At 42.3% G+C, this 27,197-nt stretch overlaps 1 protein-coding gene across 2 annotated transcripts in view; it reads left to right on the forward strand.

The window, feature by feature from the left end:
• Positions 1–27,197, forward strand: part of SH3GL2 (SH3 domain containing GRB2 like 2, endophilin A1) — a 218,310-nt gene that overhangs the window by 186,770 nt on the left and 4,343 nt on the right. The window contains exons 4-9 of one of the 2 annotated variants that reach the window (XM_082468047.1): positions 968–1,111; positions 2,020–2,153; positions 4,034–4,192; positions 5,736–5,839; positions 7,674–7,804; positions 9,893–11,496. In XM_082468047.1, coding sequence (XP_082324173.1) covers positions 968–1,111; positions 2,020–2,153; positions 4,034–4,192; positions 5,736–5,839; positions 7,674–7,804; positions 9,893–10,092 — 872 coding nt within the window. In that variant the 3' untranslated portion in view covers positions 10,093–11,496. Of the gene's footprint in view, positions 1–967; positions 1,112–2,019; positions 2,154–4,033; positions 4,193–5,735; positions 5,840–7,673; positions 7,805–9,892; positions 11,497–27,197 lie in introns of those variants that run through there. The other variant, XM_082468048.1, reaches the window with a different exon arrangement.

Below are 27,197 nucleotides of genomic sequence, written 5' to 3' on the forward strand. Positions count from 1 at the left end.
CAGAAGCAGTTCTGTGCGAGAAAAGTAATTAAGTCTTTTTAATGAACACAATATTTCTGTTCTTCATGGGACTGTTTACTGTTAGAATCTTAGTTGAGAAGTGATTTTGAAAATAGTTCTATTTTATACATGGTGTAAGTGAAGCATGGCATAAAGGCCCACACTGCAGGAGTGATCAGTTAATTTCCTACTTCAGTCCATAGGCTCCTAGAATTGAAATAAAAGGTAGAATCCTAAAACTTCGAGATCACATAATCCCGTAGTTTTTGAAGTGCTTTCTGTGGGCCACCCAGGTCCACAGAGGGACTGAAGGGCCACAGCAATGGAGAGAGTATCAGCAAAGGCACAGGAGTAGAGAATGGACTTGAGGACACGGGGAGGGGGAAGGGTAAGCTGGGACGAAGTGAGAGAGTGGCATGGACATATACACACTACCAAATGTAAAATAGATAGCTAGTGGGAAGCAGCCGCATAGCACAGGGAGATCAGCTCAGTGCTTTGTGACCACCTAGAGGGGTGGGATAGGAAGGGTGTGAGGGAGACGCAAGAAGGAGGAGATATGGGGATATATGTATACGTATAGCTGATTCACTTTGTTATGCAGCAGAAACTAACACACCATTGTAAAGCAATTATACTCCAATAAAGATGTTTAAAAAAATAAAATAAAAAAAGAAAAGGCACAGGAAGACGGGCAAGATGGGATCTTCACCTGGAAGAGCTTTGCCTTTTCTATTAAATTCCTCTTGAGATTTTGAGAGAAGGGGAGAGTTTAGCGATTAAAAGAGCAGGCGTGTGTTTATCTGTGGACCAAGCTGCACATATTACAGATGAAGACATTGGTGGAGGGGCAATTTTCGGTAGCTGAGCTGGTTTAGAGACCCGTGAAGGCCTGACTCCCCACCCAGCCCTGTCCCTCCTACATCATGTTGCCTGCTTTGAAAGTCTCTCATCTCTTTGTCTCCAGCTTCCAGAGCTAAACTCAGCATGATCAACACCATGTCAAAAATCCGTGGCCAGGAGAAAGGGCCAGGCTATCCTCAGGCAGAAGCACTGCTGGCAGAGGCCATGCTCAAGTTTGGAAGAGAGCTTGGAGATGATTGCAACTTCGGTAATGTATGCTTCCTCACATTTTCATTTGTCCATGGGGATTTTAGTGCCACTAAGAAAACCCTGTAGGAAATAATCCAAACCATTTTATATTTTGATTCTCAATTTTAGGTCTTGTCCACATGGGCCCCAAATTTGTTTTCAGAGTCGTTTCATCATTTTTAGTGTCATTTGTCTTAGGAATTTTATTTATTTTCTTTTTTCCGAATGAGATCCCATCATTACAGTAGCTGGTTGACACATCCAGATGCCTGGACATTTACCGTTGCACGTGTCTGGCAGTAACGAGTCTTGGGGCAGAGGGAACTGTCACAGTCAGCATGAGTCAACGCCCCACCCCCTGAGCTTTCTCTTTGCTCCCTGCTCTTTTATATAGGGTACCTAATTTGACTGCCGCAGGTGAATTCCTTCACCCCTCTCTCCTTTGACCCTCAGCTGCCGTACTAACCACCTTCTGTTTTCACTCCTTCACAATGTGAGGTCGCAGCAAATGACTGTCCTTCCTGATTGAGCCCTGCTCTCTGCTCCTGGTGTTTGCTTTTGCTGAATGCGCTGGCCTTAAAGAGGTCTCCTCTAAGGGAAAGCAAACACTTACAAAGGAGGGTAGGGAGCTTCCAAATTGCTTTTTAAAGGAAAAGCAAAATTTTACATTCTTTATAATAAGGGGTCCCTCTACCACCCATTGGGGGCATTGAGTCTATTATACTCCGCGAACTTTCATGAACTGTCTCAGGTGGAAAATACACTGATCTCCAGAGGGCATTATATGCTGTCTGTTGTCTTGGTTGTCTTCAGAAGACAGACAGTAATCCCAGGTTTTTCGTCTCTGATGGGTGCTGTTATTGCAAGTGCATTTCACCTTCACCTTTGTTCTTTAACGAGTACAAGTGCTTAGTTATCCCCTTGCAGGCCCAGCGCTTGGTGAGGTGGGGGAGGCCATGCGGGAACTCTCGGAGGTGAAGGACTCTTTGGACATGGAAGTGAAGCAGAACTTCATTGACCCCCTTCAGAATCTTCATGACAAAGATCTGAGGGAAATTCAGGTATCTGCAGCTAGTTATTTGGGAAGTGGGCTGTTGGAATTGTACAGATGCAGGTGCCCTTTTCCTTTAGGAAACATTTTTTAAAGCTTACCGTGCATGTTGTCAGCACTGAGCATGTGAATTGCAAAACAATCCAGCATGATAAATCTAGAGGAACCAGAAATGCAGTACTTTTAGCCCCAATATTATGATGATTGTGCCACTCCTGAGTATTACATTTGACTTCTCCGCGTTCAGTTTTCAAGTTTTTTCAAGCTTTTTTCTCCATGAGGGTAATATCCTTTCCCTGATAATATACAATTTTCTTTATTATTCTATGGTTTTCTGGGGGCGATTTCACCTTCTAAAATGCTAACTGTACCAGTTGTTAGCTTAAATACATAATTATTCTATTACTCTGTAAACATGTGATTTCATATTTTCGTAATGTTTGTTAGGATTGAGGAAGAACCCAACTATCCTCTTTCTAAAACATGTAGAAGAGTTTAGCTATTCCAAATCATAAACTTCAACTGGCTTTACCTAGAACTAGGTGTGTAATGTTTACGCATTCATTCTTTTAACAAATATTTGTTGAACTTGTCTGAAATTTGATTTTCTTGACTGTAAAATGAAGTGCCATAACGTGAAGTCTCCCTGATCTCCTTATTCTAGCTTAAATCTCCTTCAGCCCTACCACCGGCTCAAGGTCCCACAGTTAGTATGTGGCAGACTCACTCCAAATCTAACATGTAACTCTGACTCCAGTACTCTACCCTGCAGCTTACTGCAAGTTCAGATGTTTTAAAAGAATATTCCTTCCAAAGATACACACATTTAGTTTGGATCAGGGCATGGATTGGAGGCGGGGTGTAAGGTGGGCCGGAAGGTCGAGGATATTCTTCCTCCTTCCTTCTCATTTCTTCACCACTCCCGACTCTGTTTCCGTTTCCTTCCCTTTTACTCCTTGCACACCCAGGATCAAGGAAAGTCTAGCATTTTCTCCCACCCATTAGTAGCGAAACACTGCTGCTCATAGGACAAAAATACTTTGTAGCTTTGGGAAACTACTTTCCTACTTGGTCAGTGGAGGTGTCGGACAAGGCTGGGCAGGCACACACCTGGAATGTGTGCATCTGGGGTGATGCAAAGAGGGATTGCTGCACAGTGTATGGTGTTAGGTCCCTTCCAAGTTAGGTCTTATGACTAAGCGTCATCATCTGTTAGATGGGAGACTTAATCCATGATTCACCTAAAGCTACATCAGTCAACTAGGGTAAGTGTTGAGACATAGATTCCTAGGCCTCAGCCCTGGATATTCTAATTCAGGTGATCAAGAATCCATATTTTTAATAAGCATCTTAGGTGATTCTAACAGACTGGATTACCTCACAGATAAATCCTTTCCAGCACTCATGTTCTATGATATGAAAAGGAAGAATACCATGCTACCTCACTTCATTTCAAGGAAAGCATTTTTCCTCTGCCTTCCCATGAGATACCATTTCCCCTGAAAATGGGGACTTGTGAGCCCCACATACCTGTGCTTTCCAAATGTGTAGGGTGTGTACACACATTCCTGGCTTCTGTCATGGGATGGAGAGGGATATATTCCACCTTAGCTTTGACCCAGCAGGGGTAGAAAATAAAGGGTATTGGTATTTCCCACAATTTCTTTCTTGCTATTAATTATTTTTAAAGATGTTTCCCAACATAAATGTTTTAGCATTTGGAAACGTTTGCCCCAGTGATGCAGGTTTCTTTATTTTTCTGGTGACATGATGTTTTAGAACTTAGCCTGTCTTATTTTGGAAGCTAATAGGCATGATGGGGAAGTGAGCTGTAAATAGGCCTTTTCTGTACGTCCTTTCAAAGCATATTCCTACCCTTGACTTTTTCAGCATCATTTAAAGAAGTTGGAGGGTCGACGCCTGGACTTTGATTACAAGAAGAAACGACAAGGCAAGATTCCAGATGAAGAGCTACGTCAGGCTCTGGAGAAATTTGATGAGTCTAAAGAAATTGCTGAGTCAAGCATGTTCAATCTCTTAGAGATGGATGTGAGTGACTCTCCTGTGGTTTTTAATTTAGCTTTGGCTTTGAGGCACAAGATTAATGAGTTAAAGGGTTATGTAATTAAAAATGTTAATGACTGTACTATGTGGCGAGAACTTCAGTAGATGGTTATTCTTTTAAATTATTTAAAATTATAAAGTAGACTGAGAAATGGTGAAGCTTTTTCTATAGTCCTATAGTTTGATTTAACTAGATTTTTGTCTGCTAATGATCTTAAAGTATTATAAATAGTGGGGAGATAAAGAATGTTTCTGATGATCTATAGAAGTCCAATAGCTTAAGCAAACACTCTGTTGAAATGTGAAATGTAAGGCAGATTGACTTCAGATTAAATAAGAATATCAGTCAAGTAAAATGTATTCAGAAGTGAGTGTCCAACATAGGTTAAGATGGTCTGTATTTTGAGGTAAAGTCGACATTTTCTTTCCAAAGATAATTTCAATTGAGATTGACGATTATAGCATAGATACTACATTTGGGACATAGATGAGATAGTTTAAAAGTTGCCTTCACATTTCCAGAGTGCTGAATTACTATTCATGGCTTTAGAACTTACATTCAGACCGCTCGTGTCATAAAACCTGTTAACCAGCTTTGCTGTCCTTGCTCATCCCCACCTCCGGCCCCATCAGTTGCTGACCAACTTCTGCCAAGATATTTACAGAGCCTTTGTGTACTTATCACCCCCCATGACTGGTGATAGGGGAGGCAAGTTGAACATATCCAGACTTTCACACCATCCAGAGACAGTGTCAGAGTGTGTGTTGATGTAAAACAACGTGTCCACCTAACTACTGAAGAGGAACGCCGTGGGGATGAGGGTGACCCGAATCACAGTGTTCCTTCCCTTCACCCAGGACCCTACCCCACCCCAAAACTCATGGGGCAGCATTGCCTCTGTTAACTCAGAGGCCATTGTTCAGCTGGATCACAACACAAGACGCAACGTGAAGAGTAACCAAAGATGCTTAGAATATTAGAGCTGGAATGAACCCAACATGTCACTTGACTCAACCCTTTTACATTGCAGGTGAGGGTCAGAGAGAACAAAAGATTTTCCATCATACCACACTGTCTCCCATAGTGCTTCATGTGAGAGATCAATACCCACATTTTTATTAACAGCACTAATATTGACTTGGCAGGAAAGTATAGAGAGCAAAGAATGTTCTAGTCAGTGCATCTTTTGTCCTATAGGAAATCAATAAAATAAGCCAACTCCTAATCAGAAGGTTGTAGCTAAACATGAGACTGTTTGATGAGAGTTATGTCATCTTCAGGAGGATTCTGACTAAAGTTTCTTCTCATAGCACTAGAGTTTCCAAACACAGGGATGCTTTCTTATCCTTAATCAGTTTGTAACCTGCGAAACTATCTATCGGTCAGCCTGGCTCACCACACGGTCACGGGCATCGCTGAGCACTGGTCCGTGTGTCCGGGGTGGCTGTGTCGTGTGGGCTGGGCACTAGCCGCTGGCTAAGGTCAGTAACCTGGTAACTGAGGCGTGGTTCCCCCGTTGATCTGCAGATCGAACAGGTGAGCCAGCTGTCTGCGCTCATCCAAGCCCAGCTGGAGTACCATAAGCAGGCAGTCCAGATCCTGCAGCAAGTCACAGTCAGACTGGAAGAAAGGTATTTACAGTTCCCTGCATTTTCCATTTCCATTTCCTCGCTATGAAATGGTGTATAAAGAAGTGGAAATATTAGAATACATTCGAAGAAAACCTTCCACCAACATTCCTGCTGATCCTACAAAGACACCTTAGGGACCATTTGTTTTGATCTTATATCGTCCTGGGCTTTGTTTTACTTTGTTCGGTTGAATCTAGTCTTGTGTTTATGAGAGCTAAATACTTAGGGAGTATTTTGGATGCCACAGATGGGACACCAGGACTCTACTAATGATAATGGATGTGATCTGCTGAGCAGCTATTCTGTGTGGGTACTGAAAGTGTATCATCATCAGTCATATAAGAGCCCTGTAAACCAAGTATTGTTAGCCTCACCTAACAGACGAGCAAACTGGGGCTCAGGGTCACACAGTGGTGCAACAGGGGTTCACGTTTAAGCATAACCTATGGGAAAGCCTGTGTCGTTCCATACCTTGTGTTTCTCTGAATGGTGACGAGGTCCGTCAGAGGGAGCTGCTTTCTTATGTCTGTTCCACCTCCTCAGATGGGCCTCATAGCCAGGCTGGGGTGGTTTAATTCATGAATGAGTCTCTCTAGAGCTGCAGGACACAGCCTGCACAGCTGTATGCGGTAGCCCTGTGCTATATCATGTGTGTTATTTTAGTTAAACTAAATGCATGTACATCAAAGGATTGCCTCAGCAGCTTTTATTCTCAGCTCATGGCCAGAGTCGACTCTCATAGCTGATGATATGACTATAAATGCACAAGGCAGCCTCCAATTACGGTGCTGTATTACGGGAAACGACCTCACCCGTTTCCATCTGGCCGGCCTCTTCCTCTCCTCAGTATCTTCCTTGACTAGTGCTTGGATTGTTCATCTTTCCTCGGTGCACCCTTGTGGAATTATGTGTAACACTCTGAAGCCTCTAGAATGATTTAAAACCATGCACTTCCACGTACTAAAGAAATATTATATGTCTTTGTGACATCTGTTGAGCATGAAGGCCACTTTTCTTTTTTTTCCTCTGAAATATGTTCAAAGCCACTGTCATTCTACAATCGCCATACCCTAAACTCCCCCACCCTTGCAAATCTGCGTGCACTTTGCTGCGTGAACACCTGAAGCTGTGGAAAATACTTCCGGGTGTGCAGAATACATTTACTGCCTGTACCTTTCCACCTTTCTCCTGTCTCCCTTGGATTCTCTCCCCCTTCCTCTGTGCTGTTCCCAGAGCACACAGTATTTCCCCCTTTCCTCCCTCCATACCTTCTCAAGCTCTACAAGAAATAACTTTCTTCTGGAAACAGCTGTGCATCTAGAAATGACTCCTACCTATCTTTTACCTTTTTTCCTTAAACCTTCTCCAGCTTCCCCAGGGACAGGTACACTCCTCACCACCCCCAGCTCCACCCCTGGGTTCCTGTGGCATTTTGTCCTATCTCCATAGCAGCACTTACTACAGTTGACAGTAATCAGTTGTTTATGTTCTGTCTCCCCTCCAGGCCATAAGCTGCTTGAGGGTAGGAACTGTGACTTATTCATCTTTGAGTTCCTGGCACCTAGCACCCTGCATACTTGCAAAGGGAGCTCTGAGTAAATGAGGGAGAAAGTGAGAGGAAGGATGAAGACAGTGAGGGTATAACCGCAGAGGGTGTGACCACAGCACTAAAATGGAGATAGACACAGATAAGAAAACTAAGGGTCCTTTTCAGATTTCCCATACTCCACAATGGTAGGTTGGTGGGTGACCTAAGCATTTTCAGGATTGTATTGCTTTTCTTTTTCTCCTTAATTGGCTGCATACTCTACCACCCTTTTTCTTTTTAATGCAGAATAAGGCAAGCTTCATCTCAGCCTAGAAGGGAATATCAGCCTAAACCTCGAATGAGCCTGGAGTTTACAACTGGGGACAGCACTCAGCCCAATGGGGGCCTCTCCCACACGGGCACTCCCAAACCTGCAGGTAAGGAGCGGAGGCCTGCAGAACCCATTCCCCGGGCCTGGGCACACCCCACTGACACTCTTCCAGAAATTCTAGGAGCAGTCCGATCTGTCTGCATAAGGAATCCACTATAATATATTTCTTACAGGATGGTTTTGTCAGGTAGAAACTCTTAAAGGAGTTCCTTCTTGTCTCATTGATTATCTCTTCCCCTCCTTTACTCTCTCTCCTCTATAAAACTTTCTTTGTAAGTCCCTTTTTTCTCTCACTGTCCATTATCAGCACATACTTAACTGTTCGAACAAACACATTTGATTTTGACCCTCCTTTGTGGTCTTACAGTTACCTTAATATGTGAGTTTAGTTGTAGGGATGTCATCTTTTCTTCCTGTTACCCTGCTTCCGTGGTTCCTGCCAGCATGTGGAATCACGCTCCTGGGCAGTGCGTGCCCACATACACTCACTTATAACCCACAGACAGCAAGCAGCTCCAGGAACTTGCTGAGTTGGATTTGTTGAGTCACAGAAACATGTGGGTGAATATATTTGTAGATGAATATATTCTGAGTCTCAGCATCTGCTAGACTTCCCTCCTCTCCCCACCCTCCAGCCAGTTCATCGTGCTGTGGTAAGAGGTTGGTACAATGAAAGCTAAAACTTATTTTCTATCAGGAATATTGATGTATAGCCAGTAATGTATTCTTTTAGGTGGTACCACTGCTCTCCACCCCCTACACACAGATCAGATAAAAACCTGTGCTTGAAATACATTCAACCTTGGTAATCTTCTTGGTTGAAGAACAGGAACTATCTTATCCTGGATATGGATTTTAAGGATACGCAGCTTTCTCCTGTTTTCCCTGCATCCCCAGTGCTTGATGTTCTACAGTAGGAAACGTAGATGCTCTCAGGAGACCATGAAGGAAAAAAGTGAGGTGTGTGATGACAGTTGGAGTTCTCTGCCCCTTGTGCTTAGCTCTGCTGCTCAGAGCCCGCAGTGTGCGGATAAACAGCAGTGGTTTCTAGAAGTTATCTGGTTACAAGGACTAGTCGTATAAGTTATAGGTAACCTGCTTCCCCCTGCTCAAAAACCAATCTCATATTTCACTTTTCTTTTGGAGACTCATTAATTTGCTTTCTCTAAGTAAAAAAAAAAAAAATTCATTGTTCCCCTTCAAAGCCATCTAGGTGGCATGGAGCTGTATGCACTTGTCTGCGTCGATATACATATGTGTGCGCCTGCTGTGTTAATATATTTGCTCATTTAACATAGATCCCTTTTAAGCTATGATCCCATCCTTCATTATTTAACTCAAGGAAGAATATATTATTTTTTCTATGCCGTAGCTCTGATGCACACCTCATATTTATATATGCAATATATAACGCAAAGGTGTAAATTATATCATTTTTATATAATCTCATTTAATAGCCAGAGTAGTACTGTGAAAAGTAAGTTCTACTGTTAGTTCCAATTTTAGACAAAGAACCTGAGAGCAAAGTGCCTTATGCAAGGTCACAGAGAGTAAGAACTTGAACTCAGTGTTTTATATTGTCTTATTTTTACTACATTACAGCGGTTTCCAGAGGCTGGGGGGGGGGGGTCTTTATTTTTAAAAAATGAGAACTGCATTGTTATTCTGAAGTTGTAAAGTTTTGTCCGTGTAATAAACTCTATTATTTCACATGTGCAGAGATCTTAAAGTGCTAGCATGGAAAGAATTCTGGCCATGCTTCATTTTGAACCTAAATCTCGTTAATACTCCTTAAGTCATTGGGTCTCCCATCTCTGGGCATTGTTAGCAAGGCCAACCTTGATGAACCCTGTTGTACGTATCACAAGGATAGATGTGGCCAATTTTTCATACTGGAAATAGAAACAGCAATTCAACAACTTCCAGAAACATGAGAAAGCTTCTGAAGACTGCTAGAGGGCAAGGTGCCATGCAGCAGACACTGGGGACCAGTAGCAAGAGGAAGCTTCAGCGGGAAGAGGAGTGAGGGAGGAACCAAGGGGGACAGCAAGCTGGGCAGGTGCAGCAGGAGGTAGATACGTGCATTAAATTCCCCTTGTCTTTCTGTGTTCTTCTCTCCTGCTCTTACTCCCAGGTGCCCCACTGGATCAGCCCTGCTGCCGAGCTCTGTACGACTTTGAACCTGAAAATGAAGGGGAGTTGGGTTTTAAAGAGGGTGATATCATCACACTCACTAACCAGATTGATGAGAACTGGTATGAGGGGATGCTCCATGGCCAGTCAGGCTTCTTCCCCATCAATTATGTGGAGATTCTGGTTGCTCTGCCCCATTAGGATGTTATGCTGGCTGGCTCACCTCTTCTTGACCCAGATAGTTAAATGTAACCACTGCTTTGGTAATGCTGCTTACAACACACCCCAAGTGCAGGCTGCAGTGGTCCAAGTCATCAAGCCCCACTCAGTATGTTTCGTTGACTTGTGTGATCCCACGAGAGTCATGGTGATGGATGGTATCTTCTTAGCCTGGTGGGCATGGCATGTGCTTTTTAAATACCATCTGAGACCAGCCAGAAGTCACAGAACTGCTGTTTACACAGTTCTCAGGAGGATGTGGCTTCTTAGAATATGCCCATCAGCCACATCACAGATAAACCATCCTGCCGGAGATATTATCTACCACCCGGGGCCATCTCAAGGTCTCAGGTTTTCCATTTAAATAGAGGAGAAAGTTCTCGTTTTCACATTGACCCCTGCCAAACATGTGAGTCACAGAATTGTCAAAGAAAGCCTCCCTCACCAGCAAATTGTCTTCTGGTCTGAATGAGTGAGTCCCTTGATGCTCTCAATATAAAAGTGTTGAGTGTGGGTTCAAAGCATTCTCTGAGAACGGTCACCTTTGTTCCACAGCTTATGCCTATTTCTAAGGTACAGCCGGTTTTCTTCCCTCCCTGCTATTAAAGCCAGAGGGGGATTCCTATTTTACTTCTAACTAAGACAGTTAGCAGTCAGCATATTGAGGGAGGAGCTGAAGAGATTCTCCATTATGAGGAACTGGGAAGAGATCTGGTTTCCAAGCTTAAATTTCTTGCTGTACAGAAACCATGTATATATACAGGGCATTTCTGAAGGTACATGGACAGGGGAACAGATATCTTCACTTCAGTCTTATTTATGAATTACATGTTTCATGAATCCATTTGGTATAGAGACACAAGAAGAGAAACACTAGAAACCATTTTCCCACTAGTTCATAGACCAAGAAACAGTAACTATCTTCCCACTCCACTTTCACCTTGTGTTCTTTGAACATCATTTGTGCATATTCTGCCCTCAATGAGGACCAAATAAAGATGATTTTTGTGCTTAGCAGTTTAAGATGTGTGGCTGCATATGCAAAACTCTTTCCCAATTCAGTCATGACTTTTATTTCTGTCCCTTCTATCTCCTCTTCATTTTGTGTGTACAGTGCTGTGTGTAAACTTATGAGTGGTTTTCTTCGTTTATTGGTTTTTTGGGTTTTTTTTTTTTTTGTATCAGTCATTAAAGTCCTGTTAGGCATCCGGAGTTCTATTTATCTAGCTGTACAGATTCTTTCAGAGGTTTAATGTGCTGCTTTGGATGTGCCACCTGCGGTAGTGGATCATGTGGAGTGAAAGGCAAATCTTACTGCTTAATGTATAAACTTAACCACGGGAAGCGTCGCTGTTTCCAATAAATATTGCTGAAGACAGAACCAAAGGCTCTGGCCCTTTATTTTGTGTCAGTTCTCTGGGTCCGACAGTGGGTGGACGAGTCTTCATTGCCTTCTGATGCAACCAAAGCAGACCTGGTTCCAACCTCAGACCTACTTCTCTGTAAGCAGGGGAAGTTCCATTATCAAGAAGCGAGTTAGCCTGGACACTGGTAACTTATTGGTAACCCAGGGAAGGAGGAGATTTGAAAAAGAAGATAAGAAAGTGGAGAGAAGAGGTCTTCTAGAAGTTAAATGAGATAGCATCATGGTGATATAATCAGAAGAATGTAACATTCAGAGGAGCAAATAAAATGTATCATTTCAATCAGTCTTTTGTTTTCTTTCATGCTTAAAGAGAAAGGAATAGACGTGGAAATACAGACTGGCCAAAAGGTGGCCACCTTTTCTCTTGGTGTATATGTGGGGGGAGGGGGAGGTAGGTGGGGGGAGGGGAGCAGTGCATACAGAATATGTATTTCCTGAGCTCCTGAGAAAATAAACATGTTCTTTATGTACTGGGTGCCCTTTGTATTCTTCCATGCTGAGGCCAATAGTCCAAATGTTCTAATCTAAAACAAATTGTTTTAATCAGATATACTAGGTTCACATATATACTGTATGTGAACTGCTCTAACATGAAAATAATATTTTTTCTAGCTATGAGTTAGAGTATTACAGATCAATTCTTCAAACCAATTTAAAGAAGAAATTACCAATGACATTATTGTGAATGGAGAAAATCCAGAAGAGTCACAGATAAACTATTAGACTCAATAAGTAAATTTAATAGGATTACTGGATATATAATCAATATCCAAAAAATTTTTATATACCAGTAACAGTCAATTAGAAAAAAGTAATTAAAATGTATATCATTTACAAAGGCATCAAAAATTCAAATCTATAGACATAAATCTAATAAGAATTATATAAGATCTCTACATAGAAAATTATGAAACATGTTTGAGAAAAAATAAAGAAGACCCTAATGAGTGAAGAGATATTTACATTTATGGGTTGGAAAACTCAGCCTTGTAAATATGTTATTTCTACCCAGATTGACCTATAGGTTTAGTGCAGTTTCAACCAAAATCTCAGGAAGTTTTTTTTGTGTGTTTGAGTATTGACAAGCATATTATGAAAGTTATGTGAAATGCAAACGGATATTTCTTCTTAAAGAAGAACAACTTAGTTGGAGGACTTTCTCTAGATATAAAACATCAAGCTGTAGTAATTAAGAAAGTGTGATGTTGATTCAATGATAGGACAAAAGGTGATCCGTACAGAAGAGCAAGTCCAGAAAGAGGCATATATGTATTCAGCCATATTTGAACCAGTAAAGCTTTCTGTTGTCTTTAATGTTACACATTCAGGTGTGACTGTACCTGTGTAATAGTAGTTCTGTAACCTCAAAGGGAGACTAACAGCAAGACCCAGCACCAAGTAGAGTAATCTCAAAATGAGTTAACATCAAATGAAACTAAATGACCACAGCTTCCAGGAAGAACTTAATGTTTACTTAAGGGAGTCTTTTGGAGACCGTTAATAATACACTTACCAGATCCAGAACTGTCTGAATTACTTACTTTTTTTTCAAATTTTTAAAAATTAATTAATCTTATTTATTTATTTATTTTTGGCTGTGTTGGGTCTTTGTTGCTGTGCGCGGACTTTTCTCTAGTTGTGGCGAGCGAGGGCTATTCTTCGTTGCGGTGTGCAGGCTTCTCATTGCGGTGGCTTGTTGCAGAGCACGGGCTCTAGGCGCGCGGGCTTCAGTAGCTGTGGCGCATGGGCTTACTTACTCCGTGGCATGTGGGATCTTCCCAGACCAGGGCTCCAACCTGTGTCCCCTGCATTGGCAGGCAGATTCTTAGCCACTGCGCCACCAGGGAAGCCCTGAATTCCTTATTTTCATTCAAGTATAATAAATTCCTTTTTATAAAACTTTAAATATAGAAAAGAGCAGGCAACTTTGTGGACCACCATTGGAGAAGTTGAATCCACCCCCAAATACTTGTTTTTCTAAGTCTAATCACAGAATGAACTGTCTGAGGTGGAAACAGAAGCAGAGCTAAAGTAAACTGAACCAATATGGCAAATTGTGAGGCAATTGTCTCATTTTATTTTTTGTATTAGGTCTGATAGGTCTTAAAGAGAAAACTTTTTGGAAAAATAATTGTTTTTCCTTAGTTTTTCTTTGCCAAAAAAAAAAAAAAAGTGGACAATAAGAATGACATGACCAAGAATTGAAGTTTCCCATACACTGTTTATAGTATGTAACATATATCTGGAATTTGCTAACTCCTATTCTGCATCCAGTTAGCAATGGTTTAGGAAATCAGGACTATCCCAAGGCTCTATTTTCAAGACAGCCTCTAGAGTTCTGAATTGAACCATGTGGGCACTTTTAAGACTTATATTTCAGTACCCTCTTGTTAACCAGATTAAGAACTGCATTGCTGATTATCAGAGAAATGCAAATCAAAACTACAATGAGGTTATCACCTAACACCAGTCAGAATGGCCATTATCAAAAAGTCTACAAATAGGGACTTCCCTGGTGGTCCAGTGAGTAAGAATCTACGCTCCCAATGCAGGGAGCCTGGGTTCGATCCCTGGTCGGGGAACTAGATCCCACATGCATGCTGCAACTAAGACTCCACATGCCGCAACTAAGACCTGGCACAGCCAAAATAAATAAATAGATATTTTTAAAAAAACAACAATTAAAAGTCTACAAATAATAAATGCTGGAGAGGCTGTGGAGAAAAGGGAACCCTCTTGCACTGTTGGTGGGAATGTAAATTGGTGCAGCCACTATGGAGAACACTATGGAGTTTCCTCAAAAACTAAAAATAGATTTACCATATGATCCAGCAGTGCCACTCCTGGGCATATATCCAGAAAAGATGAAAACTAATTTGGAAAGATATATACACCACAATGTTCATTGCAGCACTATTTACAATAGCCAAGGCATGGAAGCAACCTAAGTGTCCATCGACAGATGAATGGATAAAGATGATGTGATGTGTGTGTGTATATATATAATACACACACACACACACACACACACACACACACACAGTGGAATACTATTCAGCCATAAAAAAGAATGAAATAATGCTATTTGCAGCAACATGGATAGATCTAGAGATTATCACATGAAGTAAAGTAAGTCGGACAGAGAAAGGCAAATATCATATAACTTATATGTGGAATCTAAAATATGATACAAATGAACTCATTTACAAAACAGAATCAGGTTCACAGACATAGAAAACAAATTTATGGTTACCAAAGGGGAAAGGAGTAGAGGAATAAATTAGGAGTTTGGGATTAATAGATACACACTACTATATATAAAATAGATAACCAACAAGAATCCATTGTATAGCACAGGGAACTATATTCAGTATCTTGTAATAACCTATAATGGAAAAGAATATGAAAAAGAATATATATATATATATATATATATATATATTATAAACTGAATAATTGCTGTAAACCAGAAACTAACACAACATTGTAAATCAACTATACTTCAGTTAAAAAAAATCATGCCTCAGTAGTAAAAGTCGGTTTATAGTTATAAAATTTAAAAAAAAAACAAAACTGCTTTTGCAGACTGCCTTTCATCCCATGGGGGTGGTGATGGTGACGGGAAGGACTTAATGCTAAAGAAAGCAACATCTTGAAGCTACCGTTTGGAACTCTGTGCAGTGGTTGGTGAAGACTTACTGGGCTGCATGGAGAGGTGGCTACACCAGCAATTTCTAGGCCCAGCTGTTGGGGACCTGTTACGGATCCCCGTATTAAAGGAGATGCCAAGGAAAAGAACACAACTATTTTTGAAAGGACCCGACGAAGGCTAGCTGCTTAAAGGTCAGGGTGTTGAATGTCACTCACTTCTCAGGTGCGTCTGAGTGATGGTGGCCTCCCATCTGGGTCAGGAGGAGCTCTGATTCTTGACAGGAGTGAGGCAGGCTGTCAGCTTTGGAGGTAAAGGAGTGGAGAGCAGCATCTCAATACCATTTTCTCAAAAAGGAACCCTGGACTTTTTTTGTACTACCTTATGTGATTATTCACCCATATGTACCGAGGCCAAGATTTTGGGAAGTCCCTTCAGATAAGAAATAACAAAGCTTCACAGTAGAGGGGTGGAGAATAAAGATTGAATATCAGGAAAATTCGAAGATGTTTGGAGACCTTCGTGTAATCTGGGTTCTCGTTTTTTTTCTGCATGACAAGTGTGGTCTCAGAAACAAGGGTTTCATATCTGTTTTTGGATGTCATCTGAAAAATGTTTGCAGCATTCGTGAAATTAGGAATTTTCCTTTCTTTATATTCCAGGCTTGCAAAATGTAGATTTCTTCACCTGGCAGAGTCTATCCTGATTATAGGCTTTTAGGGGCCTTTAAGCAATAAAAATAGATGTGTATTTACAGCTGTGTTTGAATTTCCTGTATCATTGTTTTCACAGCAGGGAATCAAACACATTCAACACTTTTATCAGATGATGCTTGTAATTGTTGCTTGTAATTGTATTACCGTGTATCGAGCACTTCATTAAGCTCAATATATGTGATTTTGATTGAAGACTAAGGTGTTAAACACTTGGCTCTTTGGGGTCAGACACTGGAAGAAAGAGAGCTTTGTAAAAGTGTTGATTGTTTACCCAATGTAGTCTCACGGTTACTGGTATTTAGAGCTTAAAAAAGAAAAAAGAACTTACCCACATTATGAAATATCTTAGTAGCAAGACAAAGAAAAGGTGAGCTCCTTGATGGTGAAATAAAGAGACTATAAGGTCTTATAAAAGGCTGGTTTTATAGAATGTCAGACATAGGAGATGAAGAAAGTAAAGAGAGAAGTTTCGAAAGAAACATTTTTCACACTTCCCTGCTAGTGTTTTGGCTTCCTCTGAATCTTTCTGTGTGTGACTGGTAAAAGAAACATAACATTTCTTTATTTTTCTAAACCCAATTAAGTATGGCTTTCTTCCCGCTCCCACCAGAATTGGCAGGCAGTGCTCTCTCGGTTCTGTCTGTGGGGCAGGGCCTCTGGTCCTCAGCGTAGGTGACGCTACTGCTGCCAGGTTTTCTCGCCCAGGCCTTTGTGGTCTGCTAGAAAGTACAGCTCCAGCCCTGTCTGCCTGAGCTTGGTGCTGGGTCTTTGCTGGAAGTCCCAAGCTGGAGCACCAGCACCCAGCGTCCCTAGGCACAGCGCCATGACCCCCTGAAAATTTACCCCTTCTTCATTTAAGTCCCTTACTCCAGTAAAACAAAATACATCATTTACTGCTTTACCACCCATCCTAGATACAGTGATTGACTAGATTTGGGGAAAAGGCCAGAGAATCTGTATTTTTAAAAAGCTCCACAGTGATTCTTACCTGCATCTCTTAACCAAAACATCTGCCTCCATCAGGGCTCATGAAGATGAAGAAATCAGGAAGGCACCTACAGAGCCTCCTAAACTTACCTAATGGTTAGGAGTCACGTGGGGGAACTTGCGCAAATTTCCAGGTTCTCTTTGCAGCTGCTCTTAATCAGAATGGCCCATTGAAGGGCCTGGAAAGGTATATTTACCATCAGAAAGGTTTAGGAAACAATCTTCTACAGTGCTTCTAAAACTGAAACACGCATGAGAATCCCCTGGAGCTTGTTAAAACAGATGCTTGGGCCCCACCCCCAGAGATTGATTCAGTAGGTCTGGGGTGGGGTGAGAATGTGCACTTCTAATAGGTTCCAAAATGATGTGTTTCCTGATCCCTGGACCACACTTGGAGTAGTACTGCTCTATGAGGTACACTTCTTAGGAAGAGCCAGCACTCCTGTCAGGAGTTAACCTGTGCATTCTGCAATGCTTGTAACTATCTCTTTTCACGGGAATCTGCCTTGTAGCACGCACCTCTTCCTGCTTCTGATGGGAATGGAGTGTGTGACCCATTGATCTAAATAAAAGCCAAGGCAGATTCCTGGGTCCTGATGCCTGAGATTCTGATTCCGTTTCCTAGAGTGGGACCCCGTATCTGCAGGTGTGTCAGGCATCCTGTCCCACCTCATAGCTTATGCAGGCAGTCTTCAGGCCACATGGAGAAACCCTGGTTCAGACTTGGGACCCCTTAGGTTTGTGAGTACCGCGGAAGAGGATCCCTTAATAGACATGGGTTGGCAAATAAGAAGGGAAAAGGAGAGAGGAACCAGCTTCCTCTCACATGCAGGTGCCAGTGCTTCCCGTAAAAAAGAGGGAGAAGTATTGCATAATGCACAGGTTAACCCCTGACAGGAGTAGTGACACAGCCTTTTTCTTGCCTTGATTTTTCCTTTTATCAGTAGGAACATCAAAGCATCTAAATGTATTATGTAGGAAATACAGATGGGAGGAGAAGGGCGGAGAACGGGAAGGAAGAAAGTGGTTCATGAGTCTGAGGAAACCAGACTGACTGCCTTAACAAACCCAATCACCGAAATGTTGATGCCATCTGATTATTATATATTGTCTTTTATGTTCTTTTTCCCCCTTTTTGTTTTCTCTTTTTTCCCTCCGTTTCATGGGACCTAGATTGCCCTCTGCTGGCCAAAACAAAAAAAAATTTTTTTTTTAATCAGATAAAAAGCTGACAAAATTTCCTGATTGTTTTATAATCATCATGTATAAACAAACCTTAAGATCTGTCTCTTTCCAGGGGCATGATGCTTAAGCTACTGCTCTTTTAATCAGTTAGTCATTTTTAGCATAATTGATACCTAGTGAAATAATGTGTGATGTTCAGAAAGAGAACTGATTTCCTGCTCTTGTCATAAAAAGTACAGCATAATTATCCAGTTAAGACACATGTGATTAGCAATTTACAATGACTGCATGTGTGCAGTATGGGAATTAAACTGTGGTCTGCCCCCAGCTTTCTGAAGCTAAGCTGAAAAGAAGTTGTAGGTCATAGTATCTCACCTTGAACAACAGCCTTCAAGAAATGCCATCTCCAGAAACAATAACAAAAGTTACAAAGTCTAAACAATGTACTTGGAGTAATTTTTAAAGCCGATTTACTGAGGTATAATTTACATACCATAAAATTTACCTATTTGAGATATACAGTTTAATTATTTTTAGCAAAGTTATAGAATTGTGTACCACTATTGAAATCTAGTTTTAGAACATTTCCATCACCCCAAAGGGATTGTGCCCATTTGCAGTCAATTCTGCTTCTACCCCCGCCTCTAGGCAACCTCTAATCTGTGAGTAGGGTTGTTTTAAGGCATAAAAATTGAGACATCTTAGTTAAGTGGAAAAGATAATGATTTAATTGGTAAACGGTACTGGCATAGTCGGCTATCCATCTGGAAGAATATCCCGTGTAACTTGCTCACCGCCGTGAATCTTGCCACCTCTTCCTTAACACTCTGCAGAGCAGCTCTGGCCTCTCACCTCACTTACTGTGGACTGTCACCCTATCTAAGCTGGTAGGAGCTGTCTCAGTGACCTCTTAGGATGGCTCGAGGTGTTGAATGCAGGGTCACAAGAGAGTCCTCCCAAGCCAGGAAATGCTGCACCTGCCAGCCTTACGCTCTGCACACCCATCCCCACTTCAGCACGCTCACTAGACATCCACTCCCACGTGTCTTCCCCTAGTTCCTGCCAGCTCACACCAGCCTCCTCTTCTTTCACTGTGGAGACTCTTTCTCCCAGACCAGGGACTGGATTTCTGGGTTCCGGGTGCGCTGAGCTCTGACGCTGTTTATTAGCCTGGAAGCAGTGAGAAGCAGCAGGCTCTGCAGGTGGAGTCTTTGTAGGGGCTCCAAGGAGGGGAGGCTGCTCTCCTCTGACAAAGTGGAGGGAGGATGGGCCTCTCTCAGATGGGATGATTTAGGGGGCTCGGGAGTGTAGCGTTCTGAGCTTTGTCCACCTGGACGGCTCCATCCTAGTCCTCTGGGTCCCATTCTCCTGACTTTGACAGAAGGGAATTGTCAAGACTGTATAATCAGTTTTCTTTGTAGCTTTGCCTCCTTGGCAGATTTTGAGTTGATTTCCAGTACAGTCTGCCCTGCGGTTGCAGGAGATAAGGGTTTCCTAAGCGCTTCCCTGGAGGCCCTCTGTTTTTTACAGTTTATGGCTGGTTGACCTGTAGCTATCTTTTTTTTTTTTTTCCCCAAGATATTCAAACCGTTACCAAATCAACGAACACCACACCCACAGCCGTCATAATTACCATTTCACTGTGCTGTTCAAGTGTTCTTCACCTTCCACCAGTGCCTAATCCTATTACCCCAAGGTAAGAGTTCATTGTGATGCTTTGTCCCTCAAATGGCCACCGTAATTGGGGTCCTTGCCACCTGACCAGTGGGTAGGCAATCAGCTGCGAAGTCCTACTCCAAGAGTTTGCTTTCCAGGCCATTTCTGGTACTAACTTTCTTAGCCTGGTACCCCAATACCCAGAGACTGAAACGAAGGCTTGCATGCGGGTGGGTTTGGAGGGAACTGTGATTCCAGGAAGCAGGAAATCAGGACGGGAAAGCAACAAAAGACAAAGATAGATTTTTGAGGTATTTTACTGCTTTGCAATTAGTGTTTGATCCCACTGGATTCTACCAAGGAGAAATATTCTCTTGGGGAATGAAAGGGGTAAGCACTGATCTATTGGCCCCTATGCCCTACACTTCTGGGTTTCTCATGGCCAAGTATAAGAGTGGGTTCCCAAGGGGTGAGAGGTAAGCAGCCTTAACCCGAAGCAAGGCTCTGTCTCCCTGCATCTGTGCAAAGCTAGTCAAAGCTTGCATGGCAGTGGATGCTGCAGCTTTTTGGCTGGAGTAAGAAGTAGGGGCAAGAGGATTTTGAAGTGCACATCATACCTACCCTGCACCTCATGCAGCTTCTACTCAATCCATTTTTGCCCTTCTCTCCTCAGATCTTGCAGCTCTTGTTATATTCAAGGGATTATCTACCACGTTGGGATAAGCCCCTTACCTGGAGGAAGTATATTCTTGCTGGCATCTTTTGAGCCCCTGAACCAGCTTATTAAGCATATCCCCCTGCACAGCTTCTTCCTAAATATCTCCTCACCCGATTTGGTTATTTTGGATGACCCTTGGATGTTTTTTTGAGCCTGAGGGTTATATATCCCTCCTAATTTTGCTCAAAATGTCATTATTCATACTGCTATTGTTTCCATTCATCTTGTTTTGTATGACATCCTGGAGGAGAACTGGAAATTTCTGTCTCGTGCTGCCATGTTTATACTGGAATTCCTACTCTGATTCTTTTAATCACACAGAGACAGAAATGTCAGGTCCCTGAGTGAGAGGCAAGGTAGTAGGTTTCACTCTCTCCTGTGTTAACCATCCATGCAGGGCCAAACACTATTTAGATACTAACCTTGTTGATTTTAGCCCCTGCTGAAGGCAGGATGTTTCAGTTGTCTTCACAATCCTGGCTCCAGAGCTGGTGTGACTCCCTTGGTGATGATTGGTGGGGCTTTGTCTGCACACCCAGCCAAACCTCCGTGGTTGCCACCAGGTGAGCGTTCCCTAGGAGAGGGGGGAGTACATGTTCTGACATATTTTATTATTTTTCCTCAGGGTAGAAAATATAGGCCCGCGGTGATGTCTAATTGCAACTCTCTTACCTCATTTGTGGCAGATATCTCCCTGTGCTTTTATAGAAACATAAAAATCAAGCAAGCATGATTTCTAACCAAAGAGAGACTTTTAAACATTTTTTTTCTTTCATTGCTGTGTATGAGTGGCCTGTTTCCTAAGAAAGGTCTCAAATGTTTCAAGTATCTTGTTCAAAAATCCACAGGCAATAGTCTGTCAATCCCTTCTGCTTCACAGGAGGAGGGATTTTTCCAAGGGTTTCCCATAGCTCCTGACATATATTATCTCATTTAATACATGCAACAAACCCAAGAGAAAGGTGTTGTCAGCCAGTTCTATATATGAAGGAACTGAGACTCAGAATTCTAACTCAAGTTTTTCTGACTCCAAAGCCCATACTCTCCTGGTACCATAGGACACAGCATTCACATAACTTGTATTTTGTGGATGAGGAACACAAGTCCCCAAATGCAAAACACGCGACCCCCTCCATTTACTAGTTTTGTTATGTTGGGTAAACTACTTAAACTCTCTGTGCCTCATTTCTTTGTTTATAAAATGGGGATAAAATAATACCTACTTCATTGTTGTGGTAGGTTGTTGAGGATTAAATGAGTTAACATGTGAAGTGTTTAAAATAGAGTGACACAGGGAACTCCCTGGCAGTCCAGTGGTTAGGACTCTGTGCTTTCACTGCTGAGGGCATGGGTTCGATCCCTGGTTAGGGAACTAAGATCCCACAAGCTGCATGGTGCAGCCAAATTAAAAAGTAAAATAAAATAAAATAGCGACACAGAGTGGGCATGCCACATGGCTTAATAAAACCAAACCAAGGTTCTGGGACTAAAATCAATTCTTCTGACTCCTGCTCCAACGTCTTCCTCTGTGAAACATCTCTGAAATGGTAACTAAAGTCAATGGGAAAATGCGTTATATTTTCCAAATGCTTTATGCACCTTTTTTCAGCAAACATTTACAACATTAAACAGTGACAATTTACGTCTTTGGTTATTTGGACACTGCATTCAGTGTAGAATAATTCAAATCCATTCACTAGAAGACCATTTATAGTTCATGCCAGGGGGAGAGCAGGAGCTCGTAAGGTTGGACCTAATGGATCTTTAAAGAATCGAGGTAGCAAACTGGGGAGACCAGGTAAATGGAGGCTGAGCAGGCCAGGCAAGCCATATTTGTCCTACACATTGTAGTGGTGAAAGTCTTCACTGCAAGTGACAGTAACCTAAACTGTCTAAACTAACTAAACTAACCAGTGCGCCAAAACAAAAACAAAGAAAGGAAGGAATTGGTGCATGTGATTGGTAAGTTCAAGGATAACACTCACTTCAGGCAAGACTAGATCTAGGGACTTGAGCAATGTCATTGGAACTTACCCCATCTTTCTTCCCCCCTCATCTCTTCTTGTTTCTTGTTTCCTAATAATTTATTGGCTTCATTCTGTACTGCCAGAGACAACTCTTTGTACATCATAGGGAAAATGATTACTGACACATCCATGTCTTCATCCTTACAGGAAGGAGACCGCTTTCTCTTCAATATCCAAATAGAAAAATCTCATGGAAGAACAGCAATTGGCCCTGCTTGGATCTGTGTCCATCCTTGGACCAGTCACTATGGTCCGGTCACTATTGTTAGTTGGATAGGGTCCCATGAGAGGCCCAGCCTTGGTCATTGCCCTCCCTCATGGAGTAGGAGAGTCGAGGCTTTGGGCTAGAGAAGAAATAGCTCTCCAATTAAAAGGGGAATACTAGACAAACAAAAATCAATCAATGTTTCTTGCCCTCTGTATACAGTCTCAGGTTTTCTCAACTGTTTTCTTCTCCTTTCCCCTCAAGTCTATTTCCAAACTGGTTTCTGGCTGTTGGTTTAATTTACCTTCCATAATCTCACCCTTAGACTTAATGTTTACATGTGAACCCCAGACTCCTGACTCCTGTCTGCACCTCAAGGATTATGGCCCAGATGTGTTCTTCCACTCTTTCTGCTTTAGACAACAACCTTAAGTAAGATTTCCTTCCTTGGCAAATCCTACGGAGCCCAATTTCTAGCACCAGTTTCATCTTCCCAATTCCGTTGAGCTTCCCAGAATCAGAGATTTTGTGTGACATGAGGGTACGTTTAGAGTACATTAGGACTTCCCTGGTGGCGCAGTGGTTAAGAATCCGCCTGCCAATGCAGGGGACACTGGTTCAATCCCTGGTCCGGGAAGATCCCACATGCCGTGGAGCAGCTAAGCCCGTGCACCACAACTACAGAGCCTGTGCTCTAGAGCCCGTGAGCCACAACTACTGAGCCCCGCGTGCCACACCTACTGAAGCCCATGTGCCTAGAGCCCGTGCTCCTCTATGAGGGAAGCCACCGCAATGAGAAGTCCACGCACCGCAACAATGAGTAGCCCACGCACACAGCAACGGAGACCCAATGCAGCCAAAAATAGATAAATAAATAAATAATCATAGAGTACATGTGTCTGATAGTAAGTAGTAAGCCTTCAGTTTATATAACCCACTGAGGGCTGGGATCTCAAGAACACTGGAATAGGAGGCACCTGAGGATTAACAGTGGATCAGAGTAAGAGCATTTCTGTAGCTCAGGACCATTTCTATAGGTCCTGGGAAAACTGCGGGACTTTGAGATTAAAAGGGAGCAGATTCATTCCAGGGTTGATAAGAAACATGGGGACATCAATACAGCTTCCTTTTACTGGGGGGAGGAGTTGATATGTCTCTTAAGACTTACTTAAACTGAAGGTTTCTTCTCTGTTTCTTTCTTGTATTGCAATTTGTTGAAGACGTAGGATCATACATTTTATAGAGTGTTCTCAGTAATTTGGTATTTGGATCTAGACAAGAGACTTGATCAAATTCAAGCTTGAGTTTTTAGCAAGACTACCTCTTAGGTAGTGTGTTCTTTCTTTAGGAGGCGTTTAATCTTTGATCATATATATCTTTTTGTGATTTTGGCAGTCATTGAAAATCATTCTTTAGATACATTAATAGAAGTTGCAAAGTACTGATATTCTAATTCTGTCATTCCTTCTACACTTATTTTCTAGAATACTTTTATAAAAAGAAACTTCCTTTTATCAACTATTTTTTTTTCCTAGTGGTACACTGTATACAGGAAAGGCAGGATAAATTCTTGATTCCTTTTTCTGTTTTCCTGTTTTCAAAATAGTTAATTCATTAGCATCTCCAATAGTGACCAATAGATTTTGTAAGTATCGTTATGAACTCATGGATCTAAACATATTTAATATGTTTCAGTTCATTGAAGTTATCCTTATTGATACTCAGATTGCCCCTATTTTGGCCAGTGTGAATCCCTTTAAGTTGGCATCTGAGTCCTTTCAATACAACCTTAGGAGTCTCTGCTAACTTCCGCGCTTTCTAGTGAAATGAGATATATGGGCTCATCTGGTAGGTTTCTTGCCCCAAAACTGGAATTGGCCATTTCTTCAAGGAGCCCTGGTTCCTTTGAGTAGTAGATCTCAAGACCACAGCCGAAGTGCTAGGGACTTATTTTATCTTCTGAATTCACAAGAAGGCAAAGTTATCCAATTACAGTCTACTTAAGTAGTATGAAGGCTCTGAAGGTTACTAGTTCTATGAAAAGGCCCTATAGATTTTCAGAAATTTTGGACAGTATGTTAGTCAGGGTTCTCCAGAAAAATAGAAAATAGAACCAATAATCTGTCTATCCATCCATCCATCCATCCATCCATCTATCCATCTACACATATATATAAAGAAGATTTTTTGGGCTTCCCTGGTGGCGCAGTGGTTGAGAATCTGCCTGGCAATGCAGGGGACAGGGGTTCGAGCCCTGGTCTGGGAGGATCCCACATGCCACGGAGCAACTGGGCCCGTGAGCCACAATTACTGAGCCTGCGTGTCTGGAGCCTGTGCTCCGCAACAAGAGAGGCCGCGATGGTGAGAGGCCCGCGCACCGCGATGAAGAGTGGTCCCCACTTGCCGCAACTAAAGAAAGCCCTCGCACAGAAATGAAGACTCAACACAGTCATAAATAAATAAATAAATAAATAAAAGACCGTGAATTTCTAAAAAAAAAAAGATTTTTTAATGAGGAATTGGCTCATATGATTATGGAGGCTAAGTCCCACAGTCTGCTGTCCACTAGCTAAAAACCCAGGAAAACCAGTGATGTAATTCCAGTCCCAGTCTGAAGGCCTGAGAACCAGGGAAGCTGATGGTGTAAATCCCAGTCCAAGGGAAGGAGAAAACTGAAGTCCAGTTTAAGTGGATCGGCAGGAAGGAAATGAATACTCCTTCCTCTGCTATTTGTTCTATTCAGGTGCTCAGTGGATTAGATGATGACCACCCACATTGGGGAAGACTCGCTATTGTAATGAATCCACACATTCAAATGCTCATCTCATCCAGAAGCACCCTTACAGACACACCCAGAAATAATGTTTCATCTGGCCCTGTGGCCCAGTCAAGTTGACACAAAAAATTAACATCACAGAGAGTATGTTTGACAGTATGGGTATGTTTAAATACTTTTGTGAAATGCCCCCTAATTATCTCAAGAAGGTCTTCAGGGGCTTTTTAAAGATTCAGGCTCTTATCCTCCAGAAGGGTTGAAGCTGAGGTATGATGAGAGGCCCCTGGGACTGCTGACTGGGTGAGATGTACTAAATGAACAGAGAAATCAAACTGTGGTTCAAGTATAAGCCTAAAATTGAAGTCACTGGGCTAGATGCTTCAAATTGCAGGCATTGATTTGCAAGAGCAAGCTGTTTTTCACATGGGCAGCCCTACATAATTGGTCTCAGGAGGACTGGCGGCTTGGATTTATTTATTTAACAATGGTTAAACATTCACCCAAGCAATGCTGGATGCCAGCTAGTGGGAAAGCTATCACACAGGCTGAATAGGCCATATCAGTCCATCTGCATGGTTTTTTGTTTGTTTGTTTGTTTTACATGGGTGAACTGTGCAGAAAGCTAAATTTTAATCTCAGTGTACTTCATCTGAGTTCAGCTAGTTGTTGGTGGTAATGTGCTCTGACAGCCTGTTGCAATTATTTCCACCATGGGGCTGGCCGGCCATTCCTGCAGGAGGTCTGGAATGCACCTTTCACTGGTCAAGTTCCTTCCCTGGACATGGCTGGAGGCTGTTCAAGTTGTGTAAAGAGCCATACTCCCCTTTATGAGTGAGTTCGTACCACCACCTCCCCTTTATCTTAAAAATATGGCATTTTATATGTTTTCTGATGCAGGTCAACTAGAGTTTTGGAATCTTTAGCTGGGGGAATTCTAGGCCTTGCACTCAGCACGTTAAGCGCATGAAGACTTTGAGTGACACTTGTCCATACATCTGAAGGAGGTCATTGACTTTGCTTTCCAAAAATGATTCACTTCATTCTTTGGACCTGAAGACGGACAGTGGACGTTTCAGAAGGAACATCTAAGTCGCAGAGCTGATTGGCTTCTGGGTGAGAATGTCAAATTACAGTTGTATGTTTGGGGCTATCACCAATGTCAGACTAAGGATTTGGAGTGACTAAAATCAGCTGATGGTCAGACCCTGAGATAGTGTGACATCATATTGTCCAGCTAACATTAATAATGTAACTCTTTTTTTTTTTTAATTAATTAATTTTTATTTTTGGCTGCATTGGGTCTTCTTTGCTGCGCGTGGGCTTTTCTCTAGTTGTGGCGAGCGGGGGCTACTCTTTGTTGCGGTGCGTGGGCTTCTCATTGCGGTGGCTTCTCTTGTTGTGGAGCATGGACTCTAGGCGCGTGGGCTTCAGTGGTTGTGGCACGCGGGCTTAGTTGCTCTGCAGCGTGTGGGATCTGCCCGGACCAGGGCTTGAACCCGTGTCCCTTGCATTGGCAGGTGGATTCTTAACCACTGTGCCACCAGGGAAGCCCAATAATGCAACTCTTAAGTGGTACCTATGCCATGTTTTAAAGTCTCTCTAGCTAGTGCAATACTGAGAAAGCATATTCCTATGGTATTTTTATTGAGGAGGTTGGCTACAGTGCTTTTACTTCTAAGTAAGCACAGAACTTTCACCTTCGCCTTACATCAATTCATGAAGGAGAGAGAGCTTATTTGGGT

The sequence above is a fragment of the Balaenoptera physalus genome, assembly GCF_965194825.1.
Source record: "Balaenoptera physalus genome assembly, chromosome: 7".
In the NCBI taxonomy this organism is placed as follows: domain Eukaryota; kingdom Metazoa; phylum Chordata; class Mammalia; order Artiodactyla; family Balaenopteridae; genus Balaenoptera; species Balaenoptera physalus.